Genomic DNA, 19965 nt, shown 5'->3' with positions numbered 1-19965 from the left:
AAAATTTGGTTCAGCCGTTTGACAAGCTAAAGTTAACATGCATATATATATATATATATATATACATGTTTTTCATACTGTAAAAGCTACCAACTCTTTAAATACGATGATTTGGAGGTTAATTGTGTTATTTTTCTAAAATATAGCATTTAAATGTAAAAAATTGAAACAAACTTACAATCACGCGGTCAAACCAATAATTTAAGAAATAACACTGAATTTTGTCACTAAAGTCTCCCACATCTTCTGTCACTAAAGTCTCCCACATCATTTGTCACTAAAGTCTCCCACATCTTTTGTCACTAAAGTCTCCCACATCTTTTGTCACTAAAGTCTCCCACATCTTTTGTCACTAAAGTCTCCCACATCATTTGTCGCTAAAGTCTCCCACATCTTTTGTGGGAAACTGTGCACTGAAAAAAAAACAATTATCAATGATGTTTTGAAAATTAACTAAAACACTCAAAACAAATGAAAACAAAGATTATATTCTGTATGTTGTGGCTCTTATTTTATCTGCAATAATTCAGCATTATTCATGTATTTTTAAACTTGATACTTTTAATATTATACAGAGTTACCCACAAAGAAAGATATTTCTTCAATGGTTCCACGCAGCTTTTTTACCAGATCAATACACCATATAAGACCATCTATACATAAGATATATAAGGACAATGAAAACTAAATTCAACCTTCAGCTAGATGGTGTTATTTCAAAGAGATTGCCACACACTCAACTCTTGTACATTTGAACCTGTACTACCCCACCTGGTACACTAACTACAGTAGGCAGGGCAAGCTGGTGCAACTAGATTGACGAGGTCTGACATAATAATGCATCTGTTTAATTTTTGATTACTAAGGCATAGTTAGGTTGTTCTCAAAGTCTCAAGCTTTTTGGATCCCCCTGTATCTTTAATTTATTGCTTACCACACTGCAGACTCATAAATCCACTCTTCCAACGACCTCAACATTTAGTTTCACATCTGTATATAAACCCTTAACTCTAAACAATTAGGAGGGGGGGGGGGGGCTGGAAATAGACCAGAGGAAAAGCACATGCCACCTCCCCCTCCCCCCTATAAAAAATGGCTATTTTTGCTAATGCTATACGTCGTAAAAATGTTGTAAATAATGTTCTTTATTTTTACAAATATTTGGAGTGTCTCATGGCACACTGTGCCAAACAATTAAGACTTTTCCTTAATAATAATTGTAAGCTATATCAATGATTTTAACTTCATTGCAGAAAATCCTAAAATTGGTAAAAGTAGAATTCCAATAAAGCAAAAAGTTCTCAAAATACCGCAGATTATTTAAAATTTCTTTTAAAACTTTTAGGGGGAATGGTTTAAACATTTAGATTAAACTTTTATTGAAAGTTTCAGAAAATCCATTAAAATTTATCCAAGAAACTCTGTTTTCTTTCAGCGGAAGAACATTTTGTTCAATCTTACTCTTTCGTCAGTGATTTTTAGGTATCGACAAATTCTAGTTTCTAGAACCAAACTTCTTATTTGTGTATACTTTAACATAATAAAAGACCAGAAAATAATAAGAGTTTTAAAAGGTTAACTGCTACTAAAGGAAATGAGTTTTGCCACAAACTCAAATGTCTAATCCCTATATCTTTCAAACCCGACGTCGGAGACCTTTGATATTTCAAACTATAAATTCTGTTATATCAAAAAGTCTAAATTTGAAATGTCGAAGGTGTACATCATCAGGCTGCAAAGATAAAGAGATTATTAAATCTAAGTTTGTGGTAAAGACTCAAATCCTTTACATCTCTCCATAAAAAACATTTATGACATTACCAACAAGTTTTGAACAAATTGAAAAAATATCTACTTTTATTATTAATTAATTAAAAACAAAAAATCTGCGAAAAATTTAAATTTACAATTATGAACAAAAAATTGTAAATTTGCAGTTCAACATATAAATCTTTTCAAAGACCTAAATATTTATTTTCGTATATGGTTACGATTGGCAATTGGCATTCATTTAAGCCTAGTATATGCTGAAAGTAAACAAATCTCTTTCTGCAACAAGGATGAGCATGGCTTACACAAATATATACTTTTAATGGTTTAACATTAATTGATGTTATTTTACATTAATTCGTGTTTTCTTTAAAGAAAAAAAATTTAGTGCTTAAATTCGCTTAAATGTAATGCAAAAAGCATGCGGAAATGTATGTAATTTACCTACAGCGGAACCCCTATATTTAATCAGTAATATTTATGCTATAAATATACTCGTTTCTTTTTCGCTAATAATTATATTCATATAATAGTTAAAAACATATATATATATACATAATAATATTTTGGGACAAATATGCACAAATATAATAATGAAAATTGCAAGTGCATCGAGTATTCTATGAGAGAGAAACAATGGAATAAATATATATATTCTTCTCTTGTTCTAAATAATAACAACCAAAACATATGTTAGAAAAACAAGGTCCTTAGTTAATACAATACTTAATTAAGCATGAACCTCTTCTTTAAAAACAACATATTAATTTCTATATATATATATATAACTGTACAGTGGTCTGTTTGTCTGTTTGTTTGTCCGATCATAACTCTTGAACCCCTGGACCGATTTTTCTTCAAATTTTGATTTAGGAACTGATTTAGGAACTCGGGGTAAAACCACGGAAATGATCTTAGCTTCTTTTTGAGATTCTAAATTGAGTGGCTCGACTTTTATAGGAAAAATTTAACTTACCGGTAAAATTATGATTTAAGACCAAGTGCGGGTAATTTTAATCAGAAACAAAATAAAAATTGAAAAATTAATTTTTAAAAGAAAGCTGCGAAATAAACAATTTTCTGCATGTCATGTACAAAAACACTTTGTTTAAACCTTACAACAAACTTTGCATAAATATACAGAAAAACACGTCTGAGCATAATATTAATATTAAATTGTGTCCATAAATTCAAATCTTCCTTTCTGCTCAAACTTGAATTATGAATACAGTTTACAAGATTTAAAGTAAAAGAAAAATGGCTAAATTTATAACGATCTCAGACATTTTAATCCTCAGTTGAATTGTAAAATAATCTTTATGAAAAAACAGATTAACTTAAATAAAGAGGTACAAACTTTGAATCATTAGTTTGAAAGATATTGGGATAAAAAAATACTTTTATCAAATTAAGGTTTTGTGATAAAATATTGTCAATGGTTTAAACTTTAGCTTACATTTTTAATTTTTTTTTATTTAGAATTTTAAAGTTGAAAGGATTTTCCTTGAAGAATTCTAAAATTTTGTTTTTAAGTGACATGTAAAAACTTTTGAATTATTTAACTTTAAAGGTTTGAAACTTATTAAAAACATTTTTACATTTTAGCGCTTGTCATGTTTAAAATTTTATATATTTTCAAAAATAGCTTCCCTCTTATTGAAAAGCTATATAGAGAATGCATAGTACCCATGAAAGAAAATTGACAATGATAATCATTTCGAAGAAATTTCTTATGTCGTAAGCTGTGTTTATTATTTGACATGATGGATTTATTAATACTTACATTATTTTTATTAAGCAGCATGATGGTAAAAGGTGGTGGTCCGGTTCGAATTCAAATTGAGGCCCTAGTCCACCGTGCCAGGGTCCAATTCAATGGCCCATATGGTCCAACTCGTTGGTCAGCTATAGAGCACGAATATACTTTTATATTTTATATGAGAGAAGAGGTTTTTTAATACACATAGATATGTATATCATATATAATTGTGAATATATGTATAGGATAAGCCTAGATTTGATATATTATGGAAGGCGGTTAGATCTATTAGTGTCAAAAGAATAAATATACGGTTAATATATTATTCAATAAAGCACAAACGGTTAATCAATTATACAACTGTGGAGAAATGAATATTCAGGAAACTCGACTCGTTGGATCAAATCATTTTATATGTCACTCTAGTATTTTCCTTCCTCATCTTCAGAATCTACTTTATTTTCCCGCCTGGTTTTGAGCCGGGACAAAAAAGTTGGTTTAATTCCGGGATAACTTTATTGTCCCGGTAAATGTCTTTTTATTTGATATATGAAACATATCTCGTTGTGACCCATCATGGGATAAAAATGTTTGTCTTGATTTAAAAACTTTTTTTTTATTTTTGGTGATTTTTTTTGTCAACCCACAATGTTCCTTCTTTTCTCATGTCATATGTGAATGTCTGTTAACATAAAACGGTACAACAAAATCTTTAATGTTGGAACCTCACTTGAAAAACAGTGGACAGTCTCTTATAGGAGTATATAAATGTGCATTAGATCCAACATTGTTCATATATATATTGTTTACAGGTTTGAAGAAAAATTTTAATAAAAAAGTTCCATACCAACTTTTATTAATAAATCATAAGTAACTGTTACTTCTGTTCTCAATAATACCATACATTTGTTGCACTTTTCCTGGAAAAAATCCTAAAATCTGGGATTCCGTAGAATTAAATAATTTCAACAACGCACATGTGAACAAAAATGTTTACGGCGTACTTTTTGCAAAATTTTTTAACCTCCTGTTAACTCAGGGTGTTAGCAACTAAAAACTAACGCTTTGGAGAATTAAATTCAAACCTCAGAAAAGCCAAGAAATTCCTGATTTCATAAATAATGCTAAACACAGTTTTCTGAATTGAGTCTTTACCACAAACTTAGATTTTCTAATCCCTATATCTTTGCAGCCTGATGATGTACACCTTCGACATTTCAAATTTAGACTTTTTGATATAACAGAATTTATAGTTTGAAATATCAAATGTCCACGACATCGGGTTGCACAAATATAGGGATTACAAATTTGAGTTTGTGGCAAAAACTTATTTCATTTAATTCGTTAGTTTTTTTTGCATAGAGTTACAGGGTGCCTCACGAAACATGACAGTTTATAGACTACTTAAAAAGACCCCGGGCACTTTAGCCAAATTTATAATTTATAACCAAGCGTGGATAAACGGAGGGAGTAACAATGACTATGAAAAACTATATAAACCCGGACAACGCCAGGCACTTTATCTAGTAATAAATCAACCACGGAATAGGTTTAGCATTTAATTATTGCTCAACTTGGAATAATTTAATCTTACTCATATTTTATATATTTTATATTTTGTAAAAAGATTTTCATAGTGTTGTTTCAAAACGGTTTAAATTGTTGGAGGACAATTTGTTTAACTCGAACCTTCCCCGAGGTCATATGAGGTTACAAAAAAATCAGGACCAAACCATTTGTGGGACTCCTTTTATAATATTTTAAGATATATATATTCAGCTCTGTATTGTTAAAACAAGAGATTAAAAGAATTTTAGCTTGTTTGTTTTCAAACATTAATAAATAGCGAAAGTTTAAACTTTTTAAATCTAACTTTTCCCGATGTTTCAAATTTTCAAAAGTTTGTAAAGTTATGTAAAGATATAATGCCTATATTAGCAACAACATGGAATAATTCTTAACTTTGCTTTTGATTTCCATACACATTTTCCCAAATTTCTCAGTGTAGATTTTTGAGAAATGTTTTATCATATACAAGAAAACATTCCTGTTAAGATTTCTCAAAATCTAGAATATTCTGTGTCCAACTCAATGCCGCAGAAGTTACACAAATTTCTCAAAAATCTAGAATATTCTGTGTTCAACTCAATGCCGCAGAAGTTACACATATTTCTCAAAATCTAGAATATTCTGTGTCCAACTCAATGCCGCAGAAGTTACACATATTTCTCAAAAATCTAGAATATTCTGTGTCGCACTCAATGCCGAAGAAGTTACACATATTTCTCAAAAATCTAGAATATTCTGTGTCCAACTCAATGCCGCAGAAGTTACACATATTTCTCAAAAATCTAGAATATTGAGTGTTCAACTCAATGCCGCAGAAGTTACACATATTTCTTAAAAATCTAGAATATTCTGTGTCCAACGCGGTTTTTTTTAAATTAAAAAGCTAGAGTCTACAATTAAGACAGATCCATTTATATATGATTTTAGGAGGTTCAAACCTATAAAGGATTTGAGCCTTTGCCACAAACACAAATCTTATAATCCCTTTATCTTTGCATTTTGATAGTTTAAATCTTTATAATTTAAAATTTGATTTTTTTATTTAGCCGAATATAGTTTGAAATGTCAAAGGTATACGAAATAAGGATGCAAAGATAAAGGAATGAAAAAAACTGAGTTTGTGGCAAAACTCTTCTTAGTTGCAGAACGATTATTATTATGTAGACATAGTAAGCTTACTCTGCAGGTTTTGGCCTGTACATTGTACAATAAGTAAACAAGTTTTGTACACTATCAACTTGTTGGTAGAATTAAACTGTATCAGATTTCAGTCTAAAATATCTCAGTATATGTGTATTTCAAGAAATTAAGGAAAATGTTGTTGTTTGAATCCTTCCAGATCTCTCAGTAATGAGCTGCATCTTTCAGCCTAAAAAACATATATTAAAGGGACTGTAGGCGTTTTTCAACATGTCAGATTTACAATTAGTCCTTGAAATTCTTTGTCTGATCATTTATTTAAATTGTTATTTTCAGAAAAAAGGGAGGGGGCGCCAAACCCCCCCCCCCCCCCACCTGTTTAGGGTTAATTAAGAAGAGATTTAAATACACACTATATAGCAATATTAGTTTCCTAGTTTTATGCTAAACATGAATTTGATGAGAGTTTTACAAAATATTGGTTTCATAAGTTTTTAAGTTTTCAAGATGTATTTAATGAGAGTTTTACAAAATTTGGGTTAGTTAGATTATATTTCAAGTTTTAAAATGTATTTGATGAGAGTTTTACAAAATTTGGGTTGGTAAGATCATATTTCAAGTTTTTAAGATAAATTTAATGACAGTTGAGTTGGAATTAAATTACGTTTGAGATGAATTTAAAAAGAATTTAAAAGAATTGAGTTGGTTAGATTATATTTAAATTTTTCTAAATGAATTTGATTTTAGTTTTCCAAAATTTGAGTTGGTTATTTTAGTTTTGAAGTTTTTAAAATGAATTTGATGATAGTTTGTCTAAATATGTGTTTGTTTCATTAGTTTTCAAGTTTTCAAGATTAATTTGGTGAGAGTTAAACAACATTTAAGTTGGTTTCATTATTTTAAAATTTTTTTTTCCAGATGAAGAATTTAATCCCTTAAGTATGTCTTCTATCTCCTCTACTAGCTGGAATCCTACCTTGAGTGTATCCCCTATCTCCTCTAGTAGCCGGAATCCTACCTTGAGTGTATCCCCTATCTCCTCTAGTAGCTGGAATCCTACCTTGAGTGTATCTTTTATCTCCTCTAGCAGCTGGAAGCTGGTCAGACTCATCTGGGTTATGCTTATCAACTCCTCCTACCTTGAGTGTATCACCTATCTCCTCTAGTAGCTGGAAGCTGGTCAGACTCATCTGGGTTATGCTGATCAACTCCTCAACCTTCTCCTTCATTCCCTGTACATTACCACCCTGCAGTAAATCATCTGTAAGATTAAATTATATCCTTTTTAATTTATTTGGCAAAAAGGTCCTATTTTACAAAAGAATTATTTTTTACAAAATTTTACCGCCCTGGATGAATTTGAAAGGAAGGAAAGGCTCTGCAAAGGGTACCCCACTTTATGTCTAGAGTTTTGCGCTATCATTACCGAATTTAAATTTTTTGGAAAAATTCAAATAATTTTTTTTCGAAACTTATTTTTAATGACGTTTAACGAAAATAATTGTGATTTAGCCATCTAGGGCTAAATATAGTAAATATTTAACTATAAAGGAAAATTCCTTTTTAAAGCAGCTTTTTAACTGTTATTTTAAAATATGAACAGAAACTTTTTCTTCGATTTAGAAATTATTTTGTTTTGTTAATATTTATTAAAGTCGTCTCCTAAAATCAAGCAATGCAAATTCAAGAAAATCCCGAAAATGACTTGAACAAGGGATGAAGAAACCATTAAATTTATTCTTTTTATGTAAAATATGTTTCTTTTATATACTTTTTATATATATTTTCTGTAAATATGACTCTTTTTCTACGTTCTAACTGTATAACAAATTCAGAATATGGAAATTATCTATATTCATTATTTATTAATCTATTTATTATAGATTGTATATTTTTAGATAAATAAAATGTTACTTTTCTGAGTTGATTTTGTAAGAGAACAAACGCACAAGGTCCCAGCTCTAAGCCAAGGTTAGCCTACAGATAAAATACAGTGGTAAGCGATTATATCAATACAATGATTACAAAGGAATTGAGTCTTTGCCAACAACTAAAATGTTATAATCTTTATATCTTTGCAACATGAATGTTTAAACCTTTGATATTTCGAACTTATATTTTTGATCTAACAGAATTCATGGCTTGAAATATTTAAGGGGTACGTCATTAGGTTCCAAAGATAAATTGATTTAACAATCCAATTATGTGGCTCAGACTCAATTTCTTTATATTGCTTTGTTTTCTAATAAACTTTTATTCAGCAGATACAGATACAAAAATTGCAACCTAGGATGCCGTAACACAGCTCGTTGTCTAGTGTTTTTATGTTCTTTTGCAGGGTCAATAGAGTAAGAAGATAAGAGCAAAGGTTTCTAAATTGTTTATTTGCCTAGCCTTCTTACACTATGTCAGATTTTGACCCTAACAGAAGATTTACGTTAAAAACGGCTCAAAAACTTTTTTCGAATAAAGATATTGCAAAGGTTAATGTAAACTTTAATATGATATGGTATTAATATCTTAGAAGCTTTGTTGATTTTTTTTCAAAACCAATCCAAACCCATAAACAACACAAGGCTTAGTCCACAAATTGTATTTACCTTAAGATCAATTACACCAGGATATATTGCTGAAATAACTTTTAAACTCTCCTCACAAAGTTCAACCTTTAAAATAAGTTATTTAATCAGCAAAATTTATATGCATTTTTTGTTTGCTCAAAAGAATGGAGTATAAAAGAGAGTTTTTAAATATTTCATGATATGTCGATTGTCGATTGAATGATTGATTTTAACTTATTTACTTTACTAATTTATTATTATTTTGTTGAGACTGGGGCCTTCAGCTTTTTTCTTTGTTTAATCATCGTTCGTGACCCATTTACTTCGTACTTTTATTTAATTCTTCAAAAATAAAATTATTTTATTTGTTCGCAAAATTATTGTTCATTATCAATCTTATCTTTTTTGTTTTCACACTGAATGATCATCCAGTAAAATTGATTTAATAAAATCTTTCTTTCAGTAAAAAACTGTAGTTTTTTTTAAAGTTTCTTTTTGAAACAAAAATCGTTAGTTCAGTAAAAAGACTATCGTTTTTTGAAAATTTTGTTCAAAACAATCATTCGTTAAGTTAAAAAAACTTTCGCTTTTTCAAAATCTTTCATTGAATATGTTTATTCAGTAATAAAAATTAGTTTTTTAAAGTTTGTTCAAACGAACAATTTAGATTGTTCGTTTGATTTTAAATTGTTTTCTTTCCTTTTTCAAAATTGTTGTTAAATTTCTCTGGACGATCCATATTGTTCTTTGTGGTTCATTTTTAATTGATTTGATCAATTACTCTTGTACTTTTTAATTGATTTGACCTTATGTATGAAAAGATAATTTATTTGACCTTACATTTGAATTGATTACTTATTCTGACCTTACGCGTGAATTGATTAATTGATTTGACCTTACACGAGAATTGATTACTTATTCAGATCTAACATGTAAATTGATTGACTGATTTGACATTACACTTATTTGATTAATAAATTAGACCTTACACCTGAATTGATTTGACTTTACTCTTGAATTGATTAATTATTCAGACCACATGGAAATTGATTGATTTGACCTTACACTCAACTTTATTAATTGATTTGACCTTACATTTAAATTACTTAATTGATTTGACCTTAAACTAGAAAGGATTAATTGATTTGACTATACACACTTGAATTGTTAAATTGATTTGACCTTACGCTTGACTTGTTTTAGTTTCCAGGAGTTTCCAACAGCTTCTTGTCGAGCCATTACTTCTCCATACTCCCGGGCTAACATCATCTAGATTATACAATATCCCATTTAAAAAAATTTAATACAGGGGAGTTCAGGAAATGAATTTTTGCCCTAAAACTTGCCCTTCAGCTAGATCGTTCCGTCCTCGTTAGTTCTTTTTCCAATCATTCCATTCCGTTCCGTTCAAGTTCTTGGTTTACTTTGTCAAGAACGGTCCATCTAGTTCCGTTCCGTTCTTTGTGTTCTTAGTCGAGAACAGTTCCATCCAAAGTGTTAAAGCTAAATATGAATGGCAACTACCCTTACTACCCCAACTGGCATTATAGGGAGACCCCACCCTCACCCTTGAAGCTAAATCTGAATGACAACTACCCTTACTACCCCAACTACCGTCTGTTTTTAGAGAGACCCCACCCCCACCCTTGGAGCTAAATCTGAATGGCTACTACCCTTACAACCCCAACTACCGTCCATTTTTAGAAAGATCCCACCCTCACCCTTGAAGCTATATTTGAATGGCAACTACCCTTACTACCCCAGCTACCGTCTGTTTTTAGAGAGACCCCAGCCACACCCTTGAAGCTGAATCTATAATGGAACTACCCTCACTACCACAACTACAATATGGGTATCGATTCTCATTAAATCAATTGTTTTAAGCTTGTTTCTGGCATTCATAACACTCTCCGACCTTTACAATCCTCACCACCCACCTTCTGATGGCGCACATTTCGTAGAATAAACGCGTAGTTTCAAGTGGCCCTCCATTTATAGAATGGCATCTTATGCATGATCGATGTGCCTTTGAAACCTTCATTTCTCCACCGTTTCTGAAGCAATTGATATATGATTCCCTTTTGCATGTAGCGAAACCACAAATAAAAATAATTAGTTTTCAAGATGGGGAACATGGATGTTTAATGCAATACTTGATCAGACAAAGATTTGAAGGGTATTGTTGTGAATCAGAATTGAAAAAAGATATTTACAAAATGATAAAAAAGATAATTAAAAGCTTTAAAAGTCTGGCTCCAAAATCAAGAATCCAAGGTCTTTTTCAACAAGTCTACAGGTGTAATATTAAATAATCACCTCCCCCCCCCCACCATGCGTGCACCCTCTCCCAATTGGGGAGGGGGCACGCGGAGAGGGGGCTTGTGCACCAAGACCCCTCCCCTTGTACGCCTCTGCACGTTCCTAATTTAAAATGCGTTCTCAACTGATAATACATTCCTGATAATAAGAATGTGTTCCTGATTTTAACGATCTTTTCAAGCAATTTCCATTCGTTCCTTGTTCATTCTTTTAATAATCGTTCCATTTTTTTAAGAACGTGTTCTATGCCTTCATTCTTTTTTCCGAACGATGGGATCGTTCTTGATAATTCCCTTTGTTCTCGTGAAAGAAAGATTGTTCCCCAGGAAGGATGCCCAGCCCTAGATATGATACGCTGTGCTGTATTGTTTTTTTTTCAAACGCTGTCATAGTTCAAAATAAAAAAGTAACAAGTAAAAGATTAACGACCAGTTGAATTTTTTTTTTTAATTTCTTAAAAATTGTTTTTTAAATAAAAAAAAAAAAATTTTAAAGGTTTTTCGCGAAAATTGTGGATTCAGTAAAAACGATTGATTTCTTAATAATCTTTCGGAGAAGTCGTTCGTTCAATAAAAAACAAAATCGTTAATGAACTTTCAAGATTGTTCAAATGATTTTAAATCTTTCGCTTTTGTTTTTAGTCCTTTTTGAAAAACGAAAAAAAATAGCTTTGAACATCCCAAATCGTTCCTCCACCGTTCGATCTTTGTTGAACGATAAGATCATTCCTAACAAATTTGCTCGTTCATAAAAACGATGCCCTTCTATGTTGACTGCGGTTCTGTATGAAAGAAAACTTACAAGAAGTATATTTGACTTTTTTAACCTTTGCCATCACCATGTCTAGATTGTTAGTGTGTAAAACACGACTGTTGTCCGCTAGAAACATTTCTAGGTGCTCAACAATGTCTGCTCCTATAATATTGACAAGAATTATATGCAGGTGTTAAACAATATCCATTCAAATAATCTAAATCAAACATTTTTTTATATCAACAAATTCATCCAAAATATAAAACAGGATATTTCTAAATGATAAAAATTTATAGTTGAACCAGGTCTGGATGGTTTAACTACTTTTTCTGACAGATATTTCAGCCATTTTATTGGTCGAAACATTAACTGTCCGATATCATGACCTCCTATTAGCGCCTAATCCAATCAGGGTTTTGTCATGTGTTTGGTGTCTATTCTGAACCAATAGAAATTACATGGCAGTATTATCATCTATCAGAGATGAATCCTTATATCTGTGCTAAACAGTAAATGGATACATTTTCTTCTACTGAAACTACAGAGAACCTCACAAAGCTACACCTCTCTAGGGTCTAGCCTACAATTTTTGGATAAAACTGGGTCAATCATCTCTCTGTGTAAATAGATCTCATCAAATAATCTATAACTGTGGTTCTAACTTCTTACTTGACAGAGAGAGAACATAAAATTTATGGCGTGCGACTTTGTGACCTCATAGCTCCTCTAGTTTTGATTTTATGCTACAGTATGAGTAAATCAATAAAGTTAAAAAATGAAATTTTTTGTTCTTGTTATGAATATCTCTACAATATGAAGATTTATAATTCAAACTGACGTGCCATTTACTTTAGATTTACATGAGAGGTTTTTATTATAATTTTATGGTTTTAAAGATTTAATTTTTTTTCTTCAAAAGTTCAATGAAGGCTAAAATACCTGGATTAAGAAGCTTGTATTGGATCTCTTCCTGTTTTTGAGTAATATCGTCACTGTTAAACATTTCACAAAATAATGGGACATATATAAATTACAAATATATTCAATAATATCTTCACTGTTAAACATTTCACAAAATAATGGGACACGTATAAATTACAAATATATTCAATGATATCGTCACGTTTAAACAATCATTCAACATTCAAGTAAAAACATTTAACATTTTTACCCTCACCCTACCTTCATCAAATTTTTCTTTAAAATTTGATGATTTTTTTAACATTTATTTTATAAACTCTAGGGAACTGCAAAAATGAATTTCATGAGTAAAAACACTTTATGGCTAATTATTTTGTGTTTTTTTCCTTGAGATTGTTTTGCGGCATTCTGCACAAGTCCACACAACAAGGTTCTCATCTATTCTAGGATGCATATATCCTTTACAATCTATATATAACAAATTTAAAGATTAGTGGCTTGTCAAATTTACCCTTTAAATTGACTACCATTATATCGTCGTTTTTCATTAGGTGTAAAATTCTGACAATTTCCTTCATTTCCTCATCAGCATAAATCCTAAAGTCATTAATATAAAGAAATTGCAATTGAAAATACTCATTTATCAGCTCGAAAAATAGAATCAGACAGGCCAGGGCAATATTAAGTGCCAATTTAAGGCTTTAGTAACTATTTATCAAGATCAACCCCTTTTCATATTTTCCAGAACACTCCCTTTGATATGTTTACCTTGGCATATAAAGGAATTGGCATAGGTCCCCATATCTGTCATATCCACACATCTAAAAAAATATTTGGCACTAATTAGGATTTTTCCAATACTTCTATACAACTTTAGGTAGAAAAACGCGATAGTGGATTGTAAAGGTTTGATGATAAAATACTACTAACTAAAATCGCATATTTTTCTCTCAGTGGTGGATTTTCAATGTTTCATATCCTACAAAATTACAGTTGATATTTAGACGTGTTTGAGATGATTTTCTAATCCCTATATTTTAGAACTGTTTTATTTCAAACTATGAATTCTTTTCAACTTGCAAAGATAAAGGGAATAGAAAATTTGAGTTTGAGGCAAAGACTCAATTCTTTTATAAAACAAATCAAAACTGAAAATTCCTGAACACAGACAACAAAAAATATGTATATTCATATTAGTAATACAATTTTACAATCACTGTTTAAAGTGAAAAATATTAAATTTAATATTTAGATAAATCGTTAGATACCTGACACAGTTGCAGACAAAATGCCAGCAACTGAACAATTTCAATTTTAATTCTTTATCGTTTGTTTAGAAGTATGAAATTTTTTCTCATTTAGGTTCAGTTTTTGGCGTTAAATCAATTTATTGAAGATGAATTTTCAAGTTTTAATTTCTAATAAGTTTACAGGAAAACAAAAATAAGTTGTTAATTGACAGCTTCGCTTTGTTTTCATGTTTATGTGTATCAACGCTGTTGTTTGAAAGCTTGGTAAAAATGAAACATTTAAATTGAAAGATGTCTTCATTGTATTGATAAATACGTTGATGACAGTAGTAAACATTTATTTCATTTAGAAAAAATTTAAGCAAATGATTTATTTTGATAACAAAATAAATTGATATTTTCCTGATAATGTTTGTTCTTCTCGAAATATAACTCTCAAAAGTTTTTGTGTAGCTCATAAATATTTCTTCTCCCTGAATAAATAAAAAAATGAGGAAAATTTAAAAATTTTGTATTATTTTAGTTAAGCCATCATTCAGAATTTAAAGAAAAGTCCTAGGATAAAACTAGATTTTCAATGGCTCTCAGATAAAAAATCTGTTAGATTTAAGACGAAGCCAAGTTTTAGTTCTTTTTATTTTGGGACTCCCTGCATATTACCTCTTTAATTGGTACTGTGGCTCTGGTTCAAATAATTTACAATTTTTACAGTTTTTAGAAGTCCCCCCCCCACCCCCCCCCACCATCACTTTAAGATTTTAAAGTGTACCGCCAAAAAAATATAACTATTAAAGTGAGTGACTGGCAATGTATGGAAGCTGAACTGAGTATGCAGTGTTGTGGAGAAATTTTTAGGATTTATTTGAGACATATAAAACGTTGTAATCATGTATAATTACTGAGTTTGAGCGATAAGTCGACTTTTTAAATCATACATTTGGGTGGTTACGTTTTGAGAATCTATTTAAAAAAAAAATTCTACAGTAAACTAATTGAAAATATACATCATTGAAACGTTTTATATGTCTAAAATGAATCCTAAAGAATTTCTCAACAACACATCAGCACACTACATTCTCAGTTCAACTACCATACAGCGCCGGTCACTCCCTTCAAGTTTTCTATAATTCATTCTCTAAATATTAAATTAATTATAGCTTTTACATGTTTCAACAATGCTTTACAGAAAAAAATTGGAAAAAATTGTTTATTTAAAATCTTTTTGAAATAAAAGTTGGTGGTTATTTTGCGTAAGCGACGATTTCTACAGAGCTATATCGCTCACTGTGACAAGACGGGTTGCAAGTTCACATGCAGAAATCTTTAAGAATTTTGACAATTAAGCTTAAAACAAGCGCTTCGAAGTTTTAAAATTGGCATGTCTAGAGCTACAAAATGGATAGGTGAGTTAGTGACATAAAATTAAAGATCAAGGCGTTGTGACACTGTAAAATCGAATAGATTCCAGTCTTAATTATTGACGCAACTTTTCATAGCAGTCTAGATCTGTGTGCGTTATATTGACAGGTTAATAACATCCAATTATAAAATTGTAAATTTGGTGATGCAGGGTTATAAATCCTCGTCAAAAGGCAACAAAATAAAAAATTATTTTCCCATTAAATTAATGAAGAAACACTAACAGAATACGAAAAAGTACTAATACATTAAAATATTATTATTTTTCCCTAACAACCGCCAGATTCTCCTAAAATACAACAAATTCGTTTCTAAATTCCATGAAAAATCTTCATGCTTAAACTAATTTTAAAAGATAGAAAAAACAAAATATCCTTTCATAACACATCCTGTCCATCCATGTGGTAAAAATTGTGTCTGTCAGCATAGTTTAAGTAACCCTCCTGCGCAGATAGATTCCATTCACAATGGTACCCTTCAAAGCTTTTTCTGATCAAGTATGAATACGATATCAATGTCGATAGTATAGAAAACTGATTATTACAAAATTGTAGGAATTTTAAGAATCAAGCATTTTAAATCCTAGAAAACCACAATATTTTCTAAATTATTGTCAATCCCCATTCGAAATTGAAATTGAACGAAACTCTTATATTTAAAGGGAGTGACCGGCTATGTAAGGTAGTTGAGCTGAGTATGCAGTGTTGTGGAAAACTTCTTTCGGATTCATTTGAGACATATTAAACTTTTTATAGCCGGTCACTCCCTTTAAAAAAAGATGAATATTTGTTGTTCCTTGTGATGTATTCTTGTATTTGGTTGACAGGAATGGTTCATGAGAGCAACCAGAGGAAGCAGACATTTAAACTCTCCTCTAAATAGGAGATAGTGAGGCCCACCAAAATGGCGTCTCCCTTGTTTATCTTTTAACTTTAATTATCTGTAAAATTGACATTGGTTAATAATGTTTTCATAGCACTGCATATTTTACTTTTAGAACATTAAAAAGCAAAGAATTGTTTAAATAAATAAAAGTATACACTACTTGGTTCAAATACAAAAAAAAAGATTGTTCAGAAAAGAAAGAAAAAAATAATTTGAATCTCAGAAAAATACCATAAAAAATTGGCACCAAAAATACATAGGGTAGTCCCATAAATAAATTTTTCTTATTGATGTTATTTTTAATAAATTTATATGTAATTGACATAAAAAAAAAATAAAAATAAATAAATATTTTTAAAAAACCAAAATATAGCACGTTGATTAACACTTATTATTTTTTATTTTAGTTTTTAACAATATGTATAATTTTGATTACAAATATAAGAAATCATTAGTATTCAAGATTGAGTTGATAAAAAATTAAATTTTTACAAAATAATACCTTCCAAGTTTACCAGGGCCTAGGAAAGCATTTGTTCTCACGATAGATATTAATCTAAAAAAGAACAAAATCAATCATAAAAATATTACAAAAGCTTTTAGATTTTTTTAAAAAGATTTTTTTATCATTATGAAATTTCACCCTAGATAGACTAAATCATAGATTAATAACACTACAGAGAGAACACTAGATGTCGTCTTTCAAGATTTATAAATCTGTGGTAGAAGCCCAAAGGAGTTACTCGCATGCTGCCTTGACGAAAAGACGACATATAGTGTTATAGTGTTCTATGGACTAAATGAAATTAAAAAGACTAAAACATTGTGTTTCAGAGATAGTTAAGAAGTGGTCCATTCCTCTGGGTTGTTTGTTGGTTTGATGGCAATCAATCTTTAGCTATACAAATAAGGGCATCTACCTCATCATTGTCAGGACAAATGTTGAAAGAGTAACATTCTGAATCGGATATGCCTCTTTATAAATGGAAGGTCCATTGAAATTGCGCTTACAGTCCCTTTAAGAACTCAGTATTTAATAATACGGTTATACCTAATGATAAGCTGCTGAGACCACTGTTGGTTTCCTAACCTATCCCTGATCATATTCACCACGTTCCTCTTGTACACGCTCAACTCATTCTACAACACGACAAACTAAAGTAAATTCTCTTCACGGCAAACTAAAGTAAATTCACTACAGGTTAAACTAAAGTAAATTTAATTCACGGCAAACTAAAGTAAATTTAATTCACGGCAAACTAAAGTAAATTCCCTTCACGACAAACTAAAGTAAATTCACTTCAGGTTAAACTAAAGTAAATTCACTTCATGTTAAACTAAAGTAAATTCACTTCACGGCAAACAAAAGTAAACTCACTTCATGTTAAACTAAAGGAAATTTACTTCACGGCAAACTAAAGGAAATTCACTTCACGGCAAACTAAAGTAAATTCACTTCACTTCAAGAACCTGTAAAATCTTTTCCTGGGATGTTTAGAAAGATAAAAATTTCCCTGTATGATAATTGAAGGATTTTGATTTTCTGTCCGGATCAAAATTTAACAAACTTAGAGAAAGTTGGCATAACAAATTCAGAAAACATAATGCTTTACTTACATTAAGAGAAATTTTGGTCCTGATAGAAAATATAGACAAAAAACGAGAGAAAACGAACCAACAAAAAGCACGATTCTATTCACAGCACATACCTCTGAAAGAAGGTTTGAATGATCTTCTAAACGATTTACAAGATCAAGGCTGGCACTGTCAAGAAGCAGAAGGCGTAGAGTCATCACAAATTGATATTCTTCTGTAGATACATTCAGTCTGAAAATATCTTCTGTAGATACATTCAGTCTGAAAATATCTTCTGAAGATACATTCAGTCTGAAAATATATTCTGTAAATACATTCAATCTGAAAATATATTCTGTAAATACATTCAATCTGAAAATATCTTCTGTAAATACATTCAGTCTGAAAATATCTTCTGTAAATACATTCAGTCTGAAATTATATTCTGTAAATACGTTCAGTCTGAAAATATATTCTGTAGATACATCCTGTCTGAAAATATATTCTGTAAATACATTCAATCTGAAAATATATTCTGTAAATACATTCAGTCTGAAAATATATTCTGTAAATACATTCAGTCTGAAAATATATTCTGTAGATACATTCAGTCTGAAAATATATTCTGTAAATACAACTGGTAGTGGATGAACCAATTGTAGTGGTTGAACCAATTGTAGTGGTTGAACCAATTGTATAGTGGTTGAACCAATTGTAGTGGTTGAACCAATTTTAGTGGTTGAACCAAATGTATAAGTTGAACCAATTGTAGCGGGTGAACCAATTGTAGCATTTGAATCAATTGAAGGGGTTAAACCAATTGTAGCGGTTGAAAAGAATTAAGTTACATCTCAACCGCTCCTTTATTTTCTGTCTAAAGTACCATTACCAAAAAATGATATTACCTTTGCGGATTAATAGAAAATTGTCTGGACTTAAAGATTTCACATTCCTTGGCATGTTGGGGACCTTTATCACATTCCCGAGAGCACAGGGTGCTTCCACAACCACTACACTCACAAACCTAAATACAGGTTTATTTTATTGTTTTACAATAAAGTAGCTTTCGATAATTTTTTTTTTGCTCTGGGTCTGTGACTAACCTCGTCAAAAGATGTTAGAATATGTCCGCACTCTAAACACACAGGAACCGTACTGTGAACCGGACCTAGTGAAATCAGTAAAATCAGAATTTTATAAAAATTTTGAGAAAATGTCGTCTGACAATTTCACTTTAAAAGAGGTGGTGCTTCTCCGGACTTTTTTTGTTATTCGAGTAAACTGGACATCTTACAGTTTTGTAATTATAATTAAAATATTTGTACAGACAGGGTGATCATCTATAATTGACTTGTTTAGGCGAAGGATAAAAATCTGTAATTGACCTGTACAGGCGGGGAATAATATTTTATAAGTGACCTTTACAGGCCGGCGTGAGATAATATTTTATAATTGACCTATACAGACAGGGAATGATATCCTATGGTTGACCTGTACAGGTGGCGGGGGATAATATCATATAATTGACCTGTACAGGCAGGGGTATCTTCCAAAATGATTTGTAGAGGTTCTATGTCTCGGCTTGCAACCAGAAAGCGACCTGATTTATTATTAGAAATATAATATTGTTAAACGCTAGATAAATCTGTTTTGTTAAAAGGACTGCAAAAAAAGAGAATAGAATTTATATTAGAGTGGAATTTACTAGAAAAAAGTGTAAATCGGCCATTTTGTTGTATTGTTTCCATACTGCAGGTATACTTCACACATTTGCACAATTTAACCTTTTGGGCCCTGGAACATCATTTTAAAGAAAATTAATATTAAAAGAAACCCAAATTATGAATTTAACTGCAAACTTAATTATAAGTTTTATCGAGTGGAGGATCGATTCACAAAGTACACTTTATTCCGTTTATAGGACATGAAAGAGATATCCTTAATCTTCATTTATATCGCTAAGACAATGAATTTTTATTATCGGGGTGTGTCTCTCTGTCTGCTTGGAAGGGTCACTTGAAATTAGGTTTACTACAGTTAAATC

At 30.6% G+C, this 19965-nt stretch overlaps 1 protein-coding gene across 1 annotated transcript in view; it reads right to left on the bottom strand.

Annotated features, from left to right (window-relative positions):
- Positions 1-6371: 6371 nt before the first annotated feature.
- The window catches only part of LOC111702865 (uncharacterized), a 45396-nt gene continuing 31802 nt past the window's right edge, over positions 6372-19965 (bottom strand). The window contains exons 24-43 of the mRNA XM_023474649.1: positions 19450-19521; positions 19025-19089; positions 18827-18945; positions 18056-18173; positions 17398-17486; positions 16849-16902; positions 16257-16335; positions 15731-15750; positions 14703-14724; positions 14445-14515; positions 14061-14090; positions 13561-13613; positions 13179-13260; positions 12811-12863; positions 11945-12033; positions 9982-10068; positions 8839-8904; positions 8153-8215; positions 7378-7485; positions 6372-6467 (exon numbers count right to left, since the gene is read on the bottom strand). Of these exons, the coding sequence (XP_023330417.1) occupies positions 6405-6467; positions 7378-7485; positions 8153-8215; positions 8839-8904; positions 9982-10068; positions 11945-12033; positions 12811-12863; positions 13179-13260; positions 13561-13613; positions 14061-14090; positions 14445-14515; positions 14703-14724; positions 15731-15750; positions 16257-16335; positions 16849-16902; positions 17398-17486; positions 18056-18173; positions 18827-18945; positions 19025-19089; positions 19450-19521 (1403 nt within the window). The 3' untranslated portion in view covers positions 6372-6404. The remainder of the gene's footprint in view (positions 6468-7377; positions 7486-8152; positions 8216-8838; positions 8905-9981; positions 10069-11944; positions 12034-12810; positions 12864-13178; positions 13261-13560; positions 13614-14060; positions 14091-14444; positions 14516-14702; positions 14725-15730; positions 15751-16256; positions 16336-16848; positions 16903-17397; positions 17487-18055; positions 18174-18826; positions 18946-19024; positions 19090-19449; positions 19522-19965) is intronic.

This window comes from Eurytemora carolleeae, unplaced genomic scaffold (genome assembly GCF_000591075.1).
Source record: "Eurytemora carolleeae unplaced genomic scaffold, Eaff_2.0 scaffold514, whole genome shotgun sequence".
NCBI classification, from domain to species: Eukaryota; Metazoa; Arthropoda; class Copepoda; order Calanoida; family Temoridae; genus Eurytemora; species Eurytemora carolleeae.
This window is presented reverse-complemented; position numbering and strand designations above follow the sequence as displayed.